The sequence below is a fragment of the Doryrhamphus excisus genome, chromosome 11 (assembly GCF_030265055.1).
Source record: "Doryrhamphus excisus isolate RoL2022-K1 chromosome 11, RoL_Dexc_1.0, whole genome shotgun sequence".
Taxonomy (NCBI): Eukaryota; Metazoa; Chordata; class Actinopteri; order Syngnathiformes; family Syngnathidae; genus Doryrhamphus; species Doryrhamphus excisus.
The window spans coordinates 12,439,966-12,460,460 of NC_080476.1; the positions used below are offsets into that span (position 1 = coordinate 12,439,966).

General features: G+C 43.2%; 1 protein-coding gene across 5 annotated transcripts in view; it reads right to left on the reverse strand.

Annotated features, from left to right (window-relative positions):
- LOC131137799 (PDZ domain-containing RING finger protein 4-like) overlaps positions 1 to 20,495 on the reverse strand; it is a 100,672-nt gene that overhangs the window by 25,905 nt on the left and 54,272 nt on the right. Inside the window, exon 1 of one of the 5 annotated variants that reach the window (XM_058086110.1) lies at positions 17,706 to 18,034. The exons of the other annotated variants lie outside the window; for them this stretch is intronic. Within the exon in view, the coding sequence (XP_057942093.1) occupies positions 17,706 to 17,774 (69 nt within the window). The 5' untranslated portion in view covers positions 17,775 to 18,034. Of the gene's footprint in view, positions 1 to 17,705; positions 18,035 to 20,495 lie in introns of those variants that run through there. 5 annotated transcript variants of the gene reach the window in all.

Genomic DNA, 20,495 nt, shown 5'->3' on the forward strand with positions numbered 1-20,495 from the left:
CAGGGACAAACGGACACAGATAGGAGACAGATCGGACTAGTTTGGCTAACAGACCACCTGACTGGCAGACCTCAATGGGGAAATGCAGGCCTGAAGCTATTTGCTAAATTTTGCTAGCTAAACATAAAAGCTAACACAAACACATAGTCTCACAAATACAAACTAAAGATACTTGGTATACGTGTGGCGAAAGCTGATTGGTCCAGGACTCCAGCCTCTTACACATTCTTCTAATAGTAATAAGTAATCTAGTAATAAGACCCGCTTACTTGTAGGCTTACAGGGACTGCAAATAAGCCCAGATGTCTGTATTTGTAATTATTGCCAGGAATAAACAATCTGGTTCTCATTCTATGATTCGGTTCTTTAAGATTCCCTTATCCTCTATTCGAAACCCACTTACAGCATGGGAGCACCACAGGGAACTGTGCTCTATCAACTTCGGTTTAGCCTCTACAGCTAAAATGAAAGGTACAAAAACTGTAGTGAGACCAGCCATGTTTGGTCAAGAGACAGTGCCACTGAGGGAAAGACAGGAAGCAGAACTGGAGGTAGCAGAGATGAGGGTGCTGAGGTTCTCATTGGGAGTGACCAGGATGGATAGGATCAGGAAGTAGTATAGTATCACCTGTGACGCATCAATATGGATAACCGTACATAACCGTAGCTGACAGGTGAACATTAACGCCAGTGACCTCAGCAGGGATCAGGACGGAGCCAACCCCCCCCCCCCGATGGCGCTCATTATAGCTAGCTCGTTATAGCGCTAACAGCAATTGTTTAAATACTGTGTATGCTTTCTTAATTGCCTCATCTGCTAGAATGGACAAACAATGCTTTCCCGAGGCCACCATGAGGGGACCATCCCGGGAACCATCCGCCACCTGTGTCATCCCTCAATGCGAATCCTCATGGGATTATTTCACGGGAAAAGAAGGATTAGTGGAATTAAGAAGGAATTTGTTTATATCTTGAGGCCTCGCTCTCAGCACTTTAGAAGGTGGTCCACTCAGCATACGGACGGCTCCATTAGTCCTCACAATGCTGATAGGCACATCTGCACCCGTCTCCCCTTAACCAATTAGCAGTTAGCACCCAAGAGCCCCCCACCCCCCCACCCCCACGCTAATTGGATTCCCCCCTTCCAACATTCATGTTTCACATACATATTGTGGATGAATATTCCCCTCAAAGTGCACGTTCCTTTATTCATCTGGCCGCCTTAGCAACTCCTCGCGCTATTTTCGGCATCAGTCAACGGGACAGACGCAAAAGTGAACATCGAGCTTTTCCTTCCACTGCCAAGATTCAAAAAGATGCTAGTTTTATGTCAACATTTTCACCGGAGGACTGGAGAAAATATTTCTGTGCTGGAAGATACAGCCATCACAATGAGAGAAGCAATTGGAAGTTTCGTCACGGAAAAGAGAAATAAATATATATTCATCCTTCACATAAGGATTCTGGTTTTATGTCAACATTTTCACGTGAGGACTGGAGAAAATATTTTTGTGCTAGAAGATACAGCCATCACAATAACAGAAGCAATTGGAAGTCTCGGCACGGAAAAGGGAAATAAATATAAATAGGATCCTGGATGAAGGGCAAAATTCCCCGGCTGGTTTTATGTCAACATTTTCACCTGAGGACTGGAGAAAATATTTTTGTGCTGGAAGATACAGCCATCACAATGAGAGAAGCAATTGGCCGCCTTAGCAAATCTGCGCTAACCGCTATTTTCGGCATCAGTCAACGGGACAGATGCAAGAGTGGACATCGAGTTCTTCCTTCCACTGCCAAGATTCAAAAAGATGCTAGTTTTATGTCAACATTTTCATCTTCAATAAAACCATAACCATTATAAACAATGGGCACGATCATGCATCAGTCACTGAGTGTTTTTCTGTTTGTTTCAGATGGCTTGACTCTATTGGAAAAACACTTGTAGTACTGAATGCAGTGCTATTGAGAAAAATACAGACCCGTTTGTTCATGACCGATACACTACGAGTCGTCGGAACCAACATGAACGAACTGACTCGACAAATGAACGGATCTCTTTACTGAAATGAACTGTTTTGACCACCACTACCTTCCTCCATGGTGTCTGCAGTGCCGAGAAAGGTTGAAGCGGCTAACCGCTTTAGCACAGGTTTGGCAACAGATTCCACTTGGTCAGGGGTCGGTTTGACAGGGATGACGGCGCCATGTGGAGCCCACGGAACGCTGACTGGAATGACACCAAATGGCTCTCGCGGTGCCCCCATGGAGGGCATCAGGTTCTCTCAATTATTTGGCAACACCGCGTGATTCTTTGACAACAATACCAGCACTTACAAACAGGCAAAAGTAGCGCAGCCCTGACAAGCGCTAATTGGTCCCAAACAGCAGAGGGTAGCAACCTGTTAGCAACCCCGCTCACATCTGGCAACCCCGGCTTTTCTCACTCGCTGTTTTGCACATTTAATTCTCTGCCAAACTGCAACATTTAGCACCCGGAGTGTGACAGCTCAGTGGGCGGGGAAAAAAAAAAGGGGGGGGGGGGGGGGGGGGAGTCCATATGGACACGGTATGATGAGTTTCAGGATATAATTAGCCGTCTCTCTGCGGAGCTCTTCACCCCGTGATTGAGAGGCGTTCGAGTCACGAGGGAGTCCAGACGGACACCTGAGGGACGGAGAGTCACAAGCATTCCAAAGAATGAAGATTTCACACAGATTGGATACAAATCCTTGGAAGTGTTTCCTTGTTATTGCAGTTATACAATATTCCGAGAAATATTTCTTTGCTAACTATGCAAAACTGTCAGCAGGCACGATCATGCATCAATCACTGAGGGTGTTTTTTTGCTCTCTGCTTTTCTTCAGCTCGCCTCTTTCAAGATGTCGCACAAGGGCGGCATCAAGCATTTCGCGCGCATGGCTAAAATATTAACTTGTTTCATAAAATACACAGTGTTTTTAACAAGACAGCTGGCACGATCGTGCATCAGTCACTGACTGTGTTTTTTTTGCTCTCTGCTTTTCTTCAGCTCGCCTCTTTCAAGATGTCGCACAAGAGCGTCATCAAGCATTTCGCACGCATGGCTAAAATATTAACTTGTTTCATAAAATACACAATGTTTTTAACAAGACAACGGGCACGATAGTGCATCAGTCATTAACTGTGTTTTTTTTGCTCTTTGCTTTTTTTCAGCTCGCCTCTTTAAAGATGTCGCACAAGTGCGGCATCAAGCATTCCGCACGCATGGCTAAAATATTAACTTGTTTCATAAAATACACAGTGTTTTTATCAAGACAGCTGGCACGATCGTGCATCAGTCACTGACTTTTTTTTTGCTTGTTTCTTGGTTTGTTATGCTAGTATGCCCAATGCTTCGAGGGTTATGCGGTGTGAAGCAAGTCGAGTACTTTGTGTTGTGTAGTAGTGACAATAACTGTGATGCCGCTGATACGTTCAAGTTCTTTATTTACAAATACGTTGCATTCGGTTCCATGTACATCGATCATTAAATCGGGAGCTCAGCTCTCAGCTGTTCTCTCTCAGCGTTGTAGTGCCTCTGAGAAATTTGGGGAATTGTACTACAGTTCACTTGTTCACGATTAACTTGTTTCATAAAACACTTGTTTTTAACAAAACAGCGGGCACGATCGTGCATCAGTCACTGACTGTTTTTTTTGCTCTTTGCTTTTTTTCAGCTTGCCTCTTTCAAGATGTCGCACAAGAGTGGCATCAAGCATTTCGCACGCATGGCTAATATATTAACTTGTTTCGTAAAATACACAGGGTTTTTAACAAGACAGCTGGCACGAACGTGCATCAGTCACTGACTATGTTTTTTTTTAGCTTGTTTCTTCACACCCTGTAAACAAAAGCCACAACAAATTATTGTGTTATTTCATGCAATGAAATCAATGAAATTCCATCACATGAAATGTATTATCTTGCACGATTGTGGGTAGGATTTAATAAGCTTTGCTTCTTCCTACTCCTTTTGGACATGTGGAAGTGTGAACTGATTATGGGATGCATTCAATTGTAATCTGATGCATGTTCAAATGAAATAAAACCATTACCATTAACCATAACCATTATAGACAGTGGGCACGATCGTGCATCAGTCACTGAGTGTTTTTCTGCTTGTTTCCGGTGACTTGACTCTGTTGGAAAACCGATCGATTTTTACACTTGAAATAATGTGCCTTTAAGCCCAGCTTAAATCTATGCCCATTTCCGGTTAAACCACACCCACTTCCGGTTTATACCCCGCCCACCTCGAGGACGGATACAGATAGAGCTCAAGTCTTCATTGTGGGACAAATTCTCCCACACGACACAAGCTGAGCTCTTAATGGTCGCACGCTTTGGGGGCGCTCGTGTGACAGAGTCGCCCTTAAATGTGGCGTGAACCTCATGGCGACAAGAAAGCGTGGTGCATTCACGGACATTGAGCTATTTCTGGTCACACCCTCCCCAGACACAAAGGAAAATACAGCTTGCTTTGTGTAGTGTCAATGCCTCCAGGAAGTAGTCACCCCCGACATATACTACTATTGATGAATTCAATTCAATGTAGTCATTGTCTAAAAACAGACATCGGTGCTATTGACCGCATCAGCACTACTTCCTCTTCCAATTCCGTCGTCTCCATCGAAATGTACCCGTTTAACTACCCTGAACCGTGTCAGCTCCAGGTCAATACCAGACCTTTTAGTGCAGCCAATCACATAAAAGGCCCATAAATCAGGTGGAGGAAGACATGATCCGCAGCCTGGAGTCTAAATGAGGAGAAAGCACCATGGAGCACGGCCAGTCAATAGATGGTGACGCGCTGGTGACATTAATGGACTAACACTTCGCCACTGCGCTGACATTATCCACTCTCGTCATTCTTGATTCGCACCGCCGTCGCCCGCTCGCTGCATTACCCCAGAGGACGTTGCAATCGATGGAGGAGGTCGTCAGCCGAGGCCTCGCCGGCACAACAAAGACCTTCGCTTGTCAGTTGGCTGCGCCGTTCATTAGCATCACTGTGGATTTTTTAATAGCTTGCTTTGTTTATCATTTGCAGCAATTCTAATCACAAAGGAAGATTTCAGGCAGAATGAATGGAAATATACGTACTACTAGGATGGCAGAATGGATGGAAATATACGTACTACTAAGGGTGGGAATCTCTCACTGAGGACCATTTGATACACATCAGGATGCACTGCCAGCAATACCATACTTTAACGATACATGGAATTTTCTGATGATATGATGCGATATGATTCACCCTCTTCACGATACGATGCGATATGATGCGATACAATACAATGCAATATGATGCGATACGATGCGATACGATGCAATACGATGTAATACAATGCAATACGATTCACCCTCTTCACAATACGTTACAATACGATACGATGCGATACGATGCGATGCGATACGATGCGATACGATGCGATACGATGCGATATGATTCACCCTCTTCACGATACGATACGATGCAATACGATGCGATACGATTCACCCTCTTCACGATATGATACGATACGATACGATACGATGCGATACGATACGATGCGATACGATGCAATACGATGCGATACGATTCACCCTCTTCACGATACGTTATGATACGATATGATGCGATACGATTCACCCTCTTCACGATACGTTACGATACGATATGATGTGATGCGATTCACCCTCTTCACGATACGATACAATACAATGCGATACGATGCAATTGACACTCTTCATGATACGTTATGATACGATACGACGCGATGCGATATGACACAATGCGATATGATTCACCCTCTTCACGATACAATACGATACAATGCGGTACAATGCGGTACGATGCGATACAATACAATGCCATATGACATGATACTATGCGATACGATGCGATATAATGTGATATGATGCGATATGATTCACCCTCCTCACGATGCGATACGATACAATGCAATACGATACGATACGACATGATGCTATGCGATACAAAGTGATATGATGCGATACAATTCACCCTCCTCACGATGCGATACGATTCACCCTCTTCACGATGCGATACAATATGATACAATACAGTACGATACAATGCAGTACGATACGATGCGATGCGATGCTATATGACATGATGCAATGCGATACGATGCGATACAATGTGATATAATGTCATACGATTCACCCTCCTCACGATGCGATATCATACGATACGATACAATGCGATGTGATACGATTCACCCTCTTCACGATGCGATACAATGCGATACAATGTGATACAATGCGATACAATGCGATACAATGCGATACAATGCGATACAATGCGATACAATGCGATACAATGCGATACGATTCACCCTCTTCTCGATACGTTACAATACGATGTGATGCGATACGATTCACCCTCTTCACGATACGATACAATACAATGCGATATGATGCAATTCACACTCTTCATGATACGTTATGATACGATCCGACGCGATGCGATATGACACAATGCGATATGATTCACCCTCTTCACGATACAATACGATACAATGCGGTATGATGCGATATGATACAATGCGATATGACATGATACTATGCGATACGATGCGATATAATGTGATATGATGCGATACGATTCACCCTCCTCACGATGCGATACGATACAATGCAATACGATATGACATGATGCTATGCGATACAATGCGATTCAAAGTGATATGATGCGATACAATTCACCCTCCTCACGATGCGATACGATTCACCCTCTTCACGATGCGATACGATATGATACAATACAATACGATACAATGCAGTACGATACGATGCGATGCTATATGACATGATACAATGCGATACGATGCGATACAATGTGATATAATGTCATACGATTCACCCTCCTCACGATGCGATATCATACGATACGATACAATGCGATGTGATACGATTCACCCTCTTCACGATGCGATACAATGCGATACGATGCAATACGATTCACCCTCTTCACGATACGTTACGATACGATATGATGTGATGTGATGCGATACCATTCACCCTCTTCACGATACGATACAATGCGATACGATGCAATACGATTCACCCTCTTCACGATACGTTACGATACGATATGATGTGATGTGATGCGATACCATTCACCCTCTTCACGATACGATACAATGCGATACGATGCAATTCACACTCTTCATGATACGTTATGATACGATACGACGCGATGCGATATGACACAATGCGATATGATTCACTCTCTTCACGATACAATACGATACAATGCGGTATGATGCGATATGATACAATGCGATATGACATGATACTATGCGATACGATGCGATATAATGTGATATGATGCGATACGATTCACCCTCCTCACGATGCGATACGATACAATGCAATACGATACGAGACGATGCGATATGACATGATGCTATGCGATACAATGCGATACAAAGTGATATGATGCGATACGATTCACCCTCTTCACGATGCGATACGATATGATACAATACGATACAATGCAGTACGATACGATGCGATGCTATATGACATGATGCAATGCGATACGATGCGATACAATGTGATATGTCATACGATTCACCCTCCTCACGATGCGATATCATACGATACGATACAATGTGATGTGATACGATTCACCCTCTTCACAATGCGATACAATGTAATACAATACGATGCGATACAATACGATACGATGCGATATGATTCACCCTCTTCACGATACGTTACAATATGATACGATGCCATACGATGCGATATGACTCACCCTGTTCACGATACATACGATGCAATACGATGCGATATGATGCGATATGATGCGATGCAATATGACATGATACTAGGCGATACGATGCGATATAATGTGATATGATGCCATACGATTCACCCTCCTCACGATGCGATACAATGCAATATGATACGATACAATGCAATACGATACGATGCGATATGACATGATGCTATGCAATACGATGCAATACAATGTGATATGATGCGATACAATTCACGCTCCTCACGATGCGATACGATACAATGCGATGCGATTCACCCTCTTCACAATGCAATACAATACAATGCAATACCGATACGCTGCGATATGACATGATGCTATGCGATACGATGCAATACAATGTGATATGATGCGATACAATTCACCCTCCTCACGATGCGATACGATACAATGCGATACGATTCACCCTCTTCACAATACGATACGATATGATACAATGCAATACGATACAATGCAATACGATACGATTCGATACGATGCGATACGATGCAATACAATGTGATATAATGTGATACGATTCACCCTCCTCACGATGCGATATGATACGATATGATACGATACAATGCGATGCGATACGATTCACCCTCTTCACGATACGATACAACGCAATACAATACAATGCGATGATACGATGCAATACATTTTGATACAATACGATATGATGCAATACGATTCACCCTCTTCACGTGCGATACAATTCACCCTCTTCACAATGCGATACAATACGATACGATTCATATTGAGATGTGAGTGTGAATGGTTGTTTGTCTATATGTGCCCTGTGATTGGCTGGCCACCAGTCCAGGGTGTACCCCACCTCTTGCCCGAAGACAGCTGGGATAGGCTCCAGCACCCCCCACGACCCTCGTGAGGATAAGCGGTAGAAAATGAATGAATGAATGAATTCATATTGATATTCTAATTCAGTCGCTGTGTGATGAATTAAGTGTTCTTTGTCATTGAGCGGGACAGTATTTCATATTAGTTAGTTTCGTTACCAGAAGTCATTGTACCTCCAGTCAGGTCACCCTTGAAGTCATCAGCGGTTGACTCTTTAGATCTTGCTAGCTAGCTAACACAGTTAAGGCCAAAAAAATATTGTAATTCCTGCTGTTGATCTCATTGCCATATTGTGTCTTCGGCAACTGTGACCTTTAAAGCGACGTATGTACTGAACCGTCAAACTAGTTCACTTCTGGACCTCTAAGGGAGCCCGTGGGGGTAGCATAGCCCCTCCCAGTGTCTCTCCGTGGGAGGATGGACTTGCGTAGGAGGTGCCGGGTCTGATGCTTGCCGCGAGGGGAGAAAACACGGTCGCCATTCCAACCTTCGCCAAGCTTCCTTCCTACTTGCTACTGTGAACTTGTGTACCACAACACTGCATAATGCCGTCAAAATACTTCGCTCTCGTATACGCGTGCTCGCCGTCACATGACAAGTGGCACCGCGATTGGAAAGCGATTTTCCGTGAGTGTCTTCAAATCAATTAACATGCAGACTGACGATATTAAATTAGTGTGGCGTCGATGTGGGCGAGTGTAGCGTCGTGACACCTCGGCATTGATCTGCGGGCGACATCGGAGTGCTCAGGAAGCCGGCGTGATGCTCGCATTGCAAACGCCTTGTTATAAAAGCCGACCTTTACGCTTGATTTAAACGCTCAAGAAACTGCAGTTTACTAAAAAGAGCAACAAACACAAATGGAAGTGCTGCTAATGTTTAACAGATGTCATTTTTTTGGTGGCTGCACGGTGGTCGAGTGGTTAGCACACAGACCTCACAGCTAGGAGACCAAAGTTCAATTCCACCCGCGGCCATCTCTGTGTGGAGTTTGCATGTTCTCCCTGTGCAAGCTAAGAGACCCGAGTTCGATTCCGAGTTTTCTCCCACATTCCAAAAACATGCTAGGTTAATTAGCCACTCCAAATTGTCCATAGGTATGAATGTGAGTGTGAATGGTTGTTTGTCTATATGTGCCCTGTGATTGGCTGGCCACCAGTCCAGGGTGTACCCCGCCTCTCGCCCCAAGACAGCTGGGATAGGCTCCAGCACACGGCGAAAATGATTGATCATCAAAGTACATCAAAGTACTCCAGTCGTTTAGAGGATCTTTGACCACTACTTTCTTAAAGACTGGAGTACTTTGATGTTTTAACAATGTACTGGTCATAGATCCTCTAAACGACAGGAGTACTCGGCTGTTTTTAAGAATGTAGCAGAGTGCTCCTGTCATTTAGAGGATCTTTGACCAGTACGTTCTTAAAACATCAAAGTACTCCAGTTTTTAAGAAAGTAATGGTCAAAGATCCTCTAAACGACAAGAGAACTCTGCTACATTCTTAAAAACAGCAGAGTACTCCTGTCGTTTAGAGGATCTTTGACCATTACATCCTTAAAAACAGCTGAGTGCTCCTGTCGTTTAGAGTATCTATGACCTATACGTTCTTAAAACATCAAAGTACTCCTGTTTTTAAGAAAGTAATGGTCAAAGATCCTCTAAACGACAGGAGTACTCTGCTGATTTTAAGAACATAATGGTCATTGATCCTCTAAACGTAAGAGTACTCTGCTGTTTTTAAGAATGTAGCAGAGTTCTCCTGTCGTTTAGAGGCTCTATGACCAGTACATTCTTAAAACATCAAAGTGCTCCAGTCGTTTAAAGGATCTTTGACCAGCACATTCTTAAAAACAGCAGAGTGTTCCTCTTGTTTAGAGGATTGTTGACCAGTACATTCTTAAAAACAGCAGAGTGTTCCTGTCGTTTAGAGGATCTTTGAACATTACATTCTTAAAAACAGCAGAGTGTTCCTCTCGTTTAGAGGATCTTTGACCATTACATCCTTAAAAACAGCAGAGTGCTCCTGTCGTTTAGAGGATCTTTGAGTACTACATTCTTAAAAACAGCACAGTGCTCCTGTCGTTTAGAGGATCTTTGACCATTACATCCTTAAAAACAGCAGAGTTCTCCTGTCGTTTAGAGGATCTTCAACCATTACATCCTTAAAAACAGCAGAGTGCTCCTGTCGTTTAGATGATCTTTGAGTACTACATTCTTAAATACAGCTGAGCGCTCCTGTTGTTTAGAGGATCTCTGACCAGTACATTCTTAAAAACAGCAAAGTACTCCTGTCGGGGACCTGCAGAGTGAGGGGTGACACCCTGACACTTCCAGTGCAACACCTCATCTATAAACAGACCCCCCCCCCCAGTGCCTGAAGAGTTTGACAGCATGAGGAGGAGACGGAGAAGGAGGAGACGGAGGAGAGGTGAAAGTCTCTCCTCCTCCTCAGCATCCATGAAGTCTTTATCTCCTGATACAGTGTACATCATGGAGGCACCACCTGGCCTGACACCATCCTATTTCTCCAAATGTCAGCTCCGATGCCGCAGCTGATATCTTACAGCTCGGGGGTGGGGGGGGCTAACATGTTGCAAGGCCAAGATAAAAAAGAGGCGGCGTCCAACGAAGGCGGCCTAACTAGCCTTCCTTCCTGTAAGAAAACTCATCAAAGATCGACTAGTTCTGTCTGCTTAAACCCAAATGATAATCAGCGTGAAGACCACCATGCTTCCTTCCACCAAGTGTGCATCCGCAACGCTTTGTTTGCACCAAACTGTCTGTTCACACACACACACACACACATTAGCATATGACAAGCTGTTTGGAGATACGTGGAAGTACAAGAGCTATGTTACTTTTGTTAATTATGTTTGTTAGAACTCCTGATTCATTCATTCATTCATTTTCTACTGCTTATCCTCGCGGGGGTTGCTGGAGCCTATCCCAGCTTTCTTCGGGGGTTGCTGGAACCTATCCCAGCTGTCTTTGAGGGGTTGCTGGAGCCTATCCCAGCCGTCTTTGAGGGGTTGCTGGAGCCTATCCCAGCCGTCTTTGGGGGTTGCTGGAGCCTACCCCAGCTGTAGCTGACTTGGAGGTTGCTGGAGCCTATCCCAGATATCTTTGGGGTTTACAGGAGCCTATCCCAGCTGTCTTTGAGGGGTTGGGGAGCCTATCCCAGCTTTCTTTGAGGGGTTGGGGAGCCTATCCCAGCCGTCTTTGGGGGTTGCTGGAGCCTATCCCAGCCGTCTTTGAGGTTGCTGGAGCCTATCCCAGTTGTCTTTGAGGGGTTGCTGGAGCCTATCGCAGCCATCTTCGGGGGTTGCTGGAGCCTATCGCAGCCGTCTTCGGGGGTTGCTGGAGCCTATCGCAGCCGTTTTCAGGGGTTGCTGGAGCCTATCCCAGTCGTCTTCGGGGGTTGCTGGAGCCTATCCCAGTTGTCTTTGAGGGGTTGCTGAAGCCTATCCCAGCCGTCTTTGAGGGTTGCTGGGGCCTATCCCAGCTGTCTTCGAACCAGAGGCGGGGTACACCCTGGACTGGTGGCCAGCTAATCACAGGGCACATATAGACAAACCACCATTCACACTCACATTCATACCTATGGACTATTTGGAGTCGCTAATTAACCTACCATGTTTTTTGGAATGTGGGAGGAAAACGGAGTACCCGGGAAAAAAACCCACGCATGCACGGGGAGAACATGCAAACTCCACACAGAGATGGCCAAGGGTGGAATTGAACCCTGGTCTCCTAGCTGTGAGGTCTGCATGCTAACCACTATTTAAGGATGTAATGGTCAACGACAGGAGTACTCTGCTGTTTTTAAGAAAGTAATGGTCAAAGATCCTCTAAAACACAGGAGCACTCTGCTGTTTTTAAGCTATGAGGTCTGCGTGCTAACCACTCAACCACCGTGAAACCTAGGTTAATTAGCGACTCCAAATTGTCCATAGGTATGAATGTGAGTGTGACTGGTTGTTTGTCTATATGTGCCCTGTGATTGGCTGGCCACCAGTCCAGGGCCGCTAGGCCGCTACTGTACACCCTGATAATAACCAAGCAAATAAACCAACACAATATGAACGGTGCTGCTATTAGTCACAGATGACGCCGTACTGATGTCATCCATGTCATCCATGTCATCTTCCCAAGAGATCCCGGCTGATCCCCATGAATCAACGGGGTGATGGGAAATGGAAGGCGGCCGGGGGCCGGGGGCCGGGGGGGGCGGGGGGGGGGGGGGTTACTCTTTAGATGGTAACCCCATGGCTGCCATCATATATTATCTGTGTCTTCCGCCAGAGAAGCTGAGGGGGACGCGTACGTCACGGCTTGCTCGGCTCTCCCAGGTACGCGGGATGAAAGACGGGAGATAAAAAGGACTTTACGGACTTGATGTGTGGCTGAAAAGGTCAGCCGGCTTCTTATTGAGATAAGGGAATGATGAAAGGGAAAAGGTCAATTCATCATCAGCTTGCTCTTCACCCCCCCCCCCCCAAACCCCCCCGCAACGTAAGATTCCCTGATAAAGTCATTGAGTACGTGTCTCATGTGTGGTTTTGTGTTTGCAAGGAGGCGGCTAAGGAGCTCCATATGCACGCCTGGCCGGGATTTGGCCGTGATTTCCAATTTTCCAAGACCATTAGACGATGAAATACGCAATTACACAGTCGGCGCTGCAGCATCCTCAGCCTGCTAAGTGGACCAATCACATTCCACGCTCACCCAAAGTCAGGAAGTAAACACTGAGACCTGCTGAACAACAACCGCCCTTACACATTGTGTGTGTGTGTGTGTGCATGGCCAGTTTTCCGATGCGCATTTGGTACGGAAGTACGGAATTGTTGGTCACAAGTTCCTGCTCTGCAGAAGTAAGGAAAAGATCCATTTATGAATTACTGGATGAACTTTGTTTGTGTAATAATGTCAAGTATTCATAAATCAACAGAGAAATACAAAAACATCTCAGTAGTGCCCTGCTGTTTTTAGGCATTTACTACAGGAACACGAGTCAAAGATCCTCTAAACGACAGGAGCACTCTGCTGTTTTTAAGGATGTAATGGTCAAAGATCCTCTAAACAACAGGAGCACTCTGCTGTTTTTAAGGATGTAATGGTCAAAGATCCTCTAAACGACAGGAGCACTCGGCTGTTTTTAAGGAAGTAATGGTCAAAGATCCTCTAAACGACAGCAACAAGCTGCTGTTTTTAAAGAATGTACTATTCAAAGATCCTCTAAACAACAGGATCACTCTGCTGTTTTTAAGGAAGTAATGGTCAAAGATCCTTTAAATGACAGCTCTCTGCTGTTTTTAAGGATGTACTGGTCAAAGATCCTCTAAATGACAGGAGCACTCTGCTGTTTTTAAAGGAAGTAATGGTCAAAGATCCTCTAAACGACAGGAGCACTCTGCTGTTTTTAAGGATGTAATGGTCAAAGATCCTCTAAACGACAGCAACATGCTGCTGTTTTTAAAGAATGTACTATTCAAAGGTCCTCTAAACAACAGGAGCACTCTGCTGTTTTTAAGAATGTAACGGTCAAAGATCCTCTAAATGACAGGAGCACTCTGCTGTTTGTAAGGAAGTAATGGTCAAAGATCCTCTAAATGACAGGAGCACTCTGCTGTTTTTAAGGCTGTATTGGTCAAAGATTGTCACAACGACATGAGCACTCTGCTGTTTTTAAGGATGTAATGGTCAAAGATCCTCTAAACGACAGCAACATGCTGCTGTTTTTAAGGATGCAATGGTCAAAGATCCTCTAAACGACAGGAGCACTCTGCTGTTTTTAAGGATGTAGTGGTCAAATATTCTCTAACCGACAGGAGCACTCTGCTGTTTTTAAGAATGTAGTGGTCAAAGATCCTCTAAACGACAGGAGCACTCTGCTGTTTTTAAGAATGTAGTACTCAAAGATCCTCTCAACGACAGGAGCACTCGGCTGTTTTTAAGGTAGTAATGGTCAAAGATCCTCTAAACGACAGGAGCACTCTGCTGTTTTTAAGGATGTAATGGTCAAACATCCTCTAAACGACAGCAACATGCTGCTGTTTTTAAAGAATGTACTATTCAAAGATCCTCTAAACGACAGGACCACTCTCTGTTTTTAAGGATGTAATGGTCAAAAACCCTCTAAACGACAGGAGCAAAGATCAAAGATCCTCTCAACGACAGGTTGAGAGTACCACTTGACCACCGTGCAGCCCCGTAATTAGGTATGCTACATGCAAAACCCAGCACAAAGACGCCACTTGTGCGTTTGAGTCCTCCAAGACATGGCCGACCATTGGCCGACCATTGAATGTGCGGTGAAACGCCCCCGTGCATGTCGCGGCGTTCACCAACATCTGCCATCCTGCTAATTAGATCCCCAAAAGCTACGCATCGCTGAGCTCCAGTGCTCGGCGGGTACGTGCACGCGTGGACGCCACGGGAATGATGAAGCCAAACAAAACCAACAATCCAAAGCTATTTTTGTCCTCAAAACATAAGAAAAGGAGGAAGTTACAATACGGTAAAGTCTTCTCAGTACGTTTACTTACACCAGGGGTCATCAACACATGGCTCCAGAGCCGTATGTGGCCGTATATGAGTTGGGCCACATGTTTGTCAGCCAATGTAAACAGAGTTTACATTTAATTTACACCAGGGGTCTCAAACCCGCGGATTTGAGACCCCAATGCTAACGATGCTAACTTGCTAATTTGGTTAATTTGGCTAATTAAGTTTCATTCATGTTCATGTTAAAGGTTAAATAACTTAATAAAAAAATTCTCTACCCACAAACAAGTATGTGTGGTTTCTTAAGTTTTTCTTGTTTTTCTTTGCTGTTTTATTATTAGTATTATTATGAGTATTTATTTATTATTTATTTATTACTGATTTATTTATTTATTTATTTTCTTTATTCTTGATTTATTTTTTTCCACCTTATTTTGTGTAAAAAAATGAAAAACTGAATTTTATTTTTCTTCTTTTTTTCTGTTTTTAATAAACTTTAAATAAATAATACTTATTATTTTATTATTTTATTTTTTATTATTACTACTACTACAGGATTGCATCGGGGCGTGGACTTCTTCATCCAGACGCCATCTGGATGAAGAAGTTGCGGCTATGTGTCGTCACTGCTGTCCACTTATATCTGTCCTTACAGATTGTTGTATTTTGTTATTGTGGTGCCAAACTCCACACAGAGATGGCCAAGGGTGGAATTGAACCCTGGTCTCCTAGCTGTGAGGTCTGTACACTATATACAATACAATTACATTATGGGACTTTAAAATAATATAGTTTTTTTCAATTCATATTGATATTCTTATTAAGTCGCTGTGTGATGAATTCAGTGTGAGTCATTGAGCGTAACCAGAAGTCATTGTACTTGTGGTATTTCCTAACTGAAAATATATCGGGATAACATCCAAGAATCATGTAAGCGACCACATTCCCAGATTGCCTGCCAGTAAATACCAGTAGTCTGGAAGTCCTCGGGAATGCTTGGGAATGTGACCAATCACAATAAGAAAGTAGTCATTTTACAATATATTCCCCCCTTTTGGGGGTACTAAACCCCCAAAACTTGACATCGCTGTTTGGTCCATTCTGCTGTTCAGTGTTCAGACAATGTTTTTTTTTCGCGGTGACATCACGTTGCATTGCATTCTGGGTAATTTGAGTATTGGTGAATGCAGTGCTTATCCGGGAACTCGCATACTCAAAAACGTATGTATGTTGAGTATGCAGTGTAAACACACTGTTATAGAATGCTACATGCTAAAAAGAATTCTTCATAATTACTAAATCTTGTTTCATAACTCCATCAAACTGCTTTCACCGGGTAGCCAGGCACTTCCTGCCCCCCCCTCAGTGACATTCTTGTCTCTTAGCGAGTGCCGATAGTCTCCTCGACCCAGCGTCACCCTTCAGCGACAAGCGACCACCCCAAACGACACACATTATTCACACATTTACACCTCCAAACGCGAGCCGGCGGTAGCCGCGCTGTGGAATAGTGTGACAAATTGCATGCTTTAAAGGCAGCGGCTAAAACGGTTGGCGCCGCATCCGCTCCCAACGCTGCTTCACACGGGATTCATTCACAAGCGCATTGGAAGCGCTGGGAAGCACCAGGATCACAGGAAGCGTTGACTAATCCTAAGCCCAGCAAGGTGCATTGAATTCGGGCACACATTACAACCACCTGGGGTGACGCCATGGATTTTGGGGGGGGGGGGGGGGGGGGGTGCAGTTATCTGAGCTATTTTTGATGTCAGCGTTCTCCCGGGATATGATGCCCGGGAATGCCTGGAGGTGAGCTAAGAGACGTTGAGCTACATCACACAGATTCATTCCGGCTAATAGCATCAAACATCCGGCGATTTGCATCCATCCATGTCATGGATGCTCAAAAATACCCTAAGTCTTTTTTTAGGGGGCTGCAACTAGCATGCTAAATGTTAATGCTAAATTTTCGCTATTTTTGATGTCAACAGATGTATATAACAATAACAGTGAAATAGTTGGGGGTGGTGCCCCTCTGGGGGCTGCGCGAGAAGCAGCGGGGACGTCAGTAAACATTCTTGAACAACTTTGGTGCGACGCCATGGAGGTCTTTTTTTAGGGGGGTGCAACTAGCATGCTAAATGTTAATGCTAAATTTTCGCTATTTTTGATGTCATCGGATGGATATAACAATAACAGTGAAATAGTTGGGGGCAGTGCCCCACTGGGGGCAGTGCCCCACTGGGGGCTGCGCGAGAAGCAACGGGGACGTCAGTAAACATTCTTGAACAACGCTGGTGCCAGCAACTCATGCAGTGGTTTGTACAGATAACTGAATCAACTGGTCGGGGCATGACAGAACCCCCCCCTCCAACCAAAAGTATCTGTTTTCAGCAAATACGAGGATATGATCTGAAGAGAAACTACATGATTTGTTTCTTCAGAACTGACTTTCCATAAAAGAACCAAGTGGCTCCTCCTCTTTTCACTTTCACTTTCACTTTCACTTTCGTCGCCTCCAATAGCGCTAAACAAGCAGCAGCGGCTCACCTGTGCAATCTCATACAGCAGCTTGTAGTGTTCCTCTCGCTTCTGGAAAGTGCACAGATTGCAGCCCATTCTAGTTGTCGTGGAAACGGCAGGCGTCCAATCCTCGGCGGTGGCGGACACGACGGGACGGAGGGAGGGGGTCACGGTCCACGCACAACGCAGACCTGCTTCTCATCCGTCCGTCCGTCACTCCTCTTCGCCGAGCATCTCCGAGGTGCAAGAAGGAGGCGGCGCGCGCTCTCCACCTGACTGGACGGCGCTTTCGCAGCTTCAGCATCCGCCGCCCCCCCCTCCTTCCCCAGTGTTGCACGCTCCTCTTCCTTCCTTGCCTCTTTGCCGTCTCTCGCACGCTCGCACGCCGGAGGAGTTGTGACTGGATGAGACACTCCACCCCCCCCTTTTGGTCCCTCCTTGCGGTGACTACATTGATGAATAATGAGAGGAAGCGATGCTGGGGGGGCGGGCCTAAAGGCGGGGAGGAGCTAGTTGGCTGACAGCTGGTTCTTTGCAAGCGAGGATCAGTTCTATGATGAAGCTTCACTCCTTGACGTGAGCTCATATCATACATAATAAATATTCCTTATATAACCATCATTTATCCTGAATTCCAATCCTGCATCATTATAGCATAAGTCTCTATTATGTATTTATTGATAATAAGGGTTACATGACAAGGCGGTATACAATTGGGAGTCAAGATGCAAATTTAACATAACTTAAATTAAAATTTAATTTAATTTAATTTAATTTTTAATTTATTTTTTTAAATTTTAATTTATTTTTTTTAATTTTAATTTAATTTATTTTTTTTAATTTACTTTAATTGTTTACATTTTAATTTAATTTATTTTTTTTATTTAATTTAATTGTTTAAATTTTAATTTAATTTAGTTTATTTTTAATTTTTAATTTTTAATTTTTTTATTTTATTTAATTTTATTTAAGTTTTTTAAATTTTCATTTAATTTAATTTTTTAATTTTAATTTAATTTAAGAAATTTTAATTTAATTTAAGATATTTTCATTTAATTTAATTTTAGAAATTTTAATTTAAGAAATTTTAATTTTATTTATTTTTTAATTTTAATTTAATTTCGTTTTTTTAATTTTAATTTAATTTAATTTTTGAAATTTTAATTTTATTTAATGTTTGAAATTTTAATTTATTTAAGAAATTTTAATTTAATTTAAGATATTTTAATTTTATTTTATTTTTGAAATTTTAATTTAATTTAAGAAATTTTAATTTAATTTAATTTAACATAACTTTTAAGAATGAAAAAATACCCACCATGAACTGACCTTGATTGTTTTGGCTGACGGGGATTTGAAAATAATTGGGTGAAAAGCAACTTATTATTAACATATTATTATTATTAACATTAACATATTCATAACGCAGCAAATTAGCAATCAGGTACATTACAATGTGTCAATAACGTGTCGGGCCTGCAACAACAGTTTTCATCAGTGACCGATGCACGGTCGTGCTCGCTAAAAACACGATGTATTTTCTGAAACATTTTCTTTAACATTGCAAGGTATGTACTGCAACGCATTTAGAGGAGTGTAGTATTTTATGCTAGCCACAAATCCAGAATGCTTGATGCCGCCCTCGCACTGTACAGCGATGCACAACCGTGGTAGATCATCTATTTTGCCATGTGTGTATGTTTTCCTCCAAACCAGCAGGAAGAGGTTTTACTCTTAATTTTTTTTATTAATTTCAAAGGAACTGTATTTTTCTCAATAGTACTGCATTCAGTACCACAAGCGCTTTTCCAACAGAGTCAAGCCATCCGAAACAAGCAAAAAAACACTCAGTGACTGATGCACGATCGTGCCCACTGTCTATAATGGTAATGGTTTTATTTCATTTGACACAATTGAATGCATCCCATAATCAGTTCCCAGTTCCACATGTCCAAAAGGAGTAGGAAGAAGCAAAGCTTATTAAATCCTACCCCTCTATCTGGTACTTTTACAATCAGTAACTGTTACATTTGTTCACTTCCTGCTTTCGGAATAGAGTTAAAGTTTTTTTTTAGTTTAAATTGAATTAAATGAAGTTTTAAAAAATGGTAATAATGGTAATAAGTTTTTAATTTTTTTTTTTTTTTAAATAAATTTTATTTTATTTTTTTTTTTTTTTATTTACAGCAAAAAATAAAAAATAATCCTCATCCACTCCTGTCTCCCCTCAAACTGCAATAATCTTTGCTGTGATTGTCCCCATCGTGGAAACCCGTCTGACGAGCAGGAAGCCCCTGCTAACAAGCCATAATTGCTAACAAATTGGCCTCCCAGCCGACGGCGCCGGGAGCGTCGCTCATCAGCGTCCTCCCGGGATATGATGCCCGGGAATGCCTGGAGGTGAGCCAAGAGACGTTGAGCAACATCACAAAGATCCATTCCGGCTAATAGCATCCAACATCCGGCGATTTGCATCCATCCAGGTCGTGGATGCTCAAAAATATCCTCATCCTCAAAAATCAAGGAGTGAATCAAGAATGAAGAATCAAGCTGGTGTGACGCCATGGAGGTCTTTTTTTGGGGGGGGGGGGTGCAACTAGCATGCTAAATGTCTGGGATCAGTTATCTGAGCTAACAGCTATCAGTAAACATTCTTGAACAACGCAGCAACTCATGCAGTGGTTTGTACAGATAACTGCATCAACTGGTGGGGGCATGACAGAACCCCCCCGCGGGACCAAAAGTATTTGTTTTCAGCAAATACGAGGATATAATCTGAAGAGAAACTACATCATTTGTTTCTTCAGAAGAGGAAAC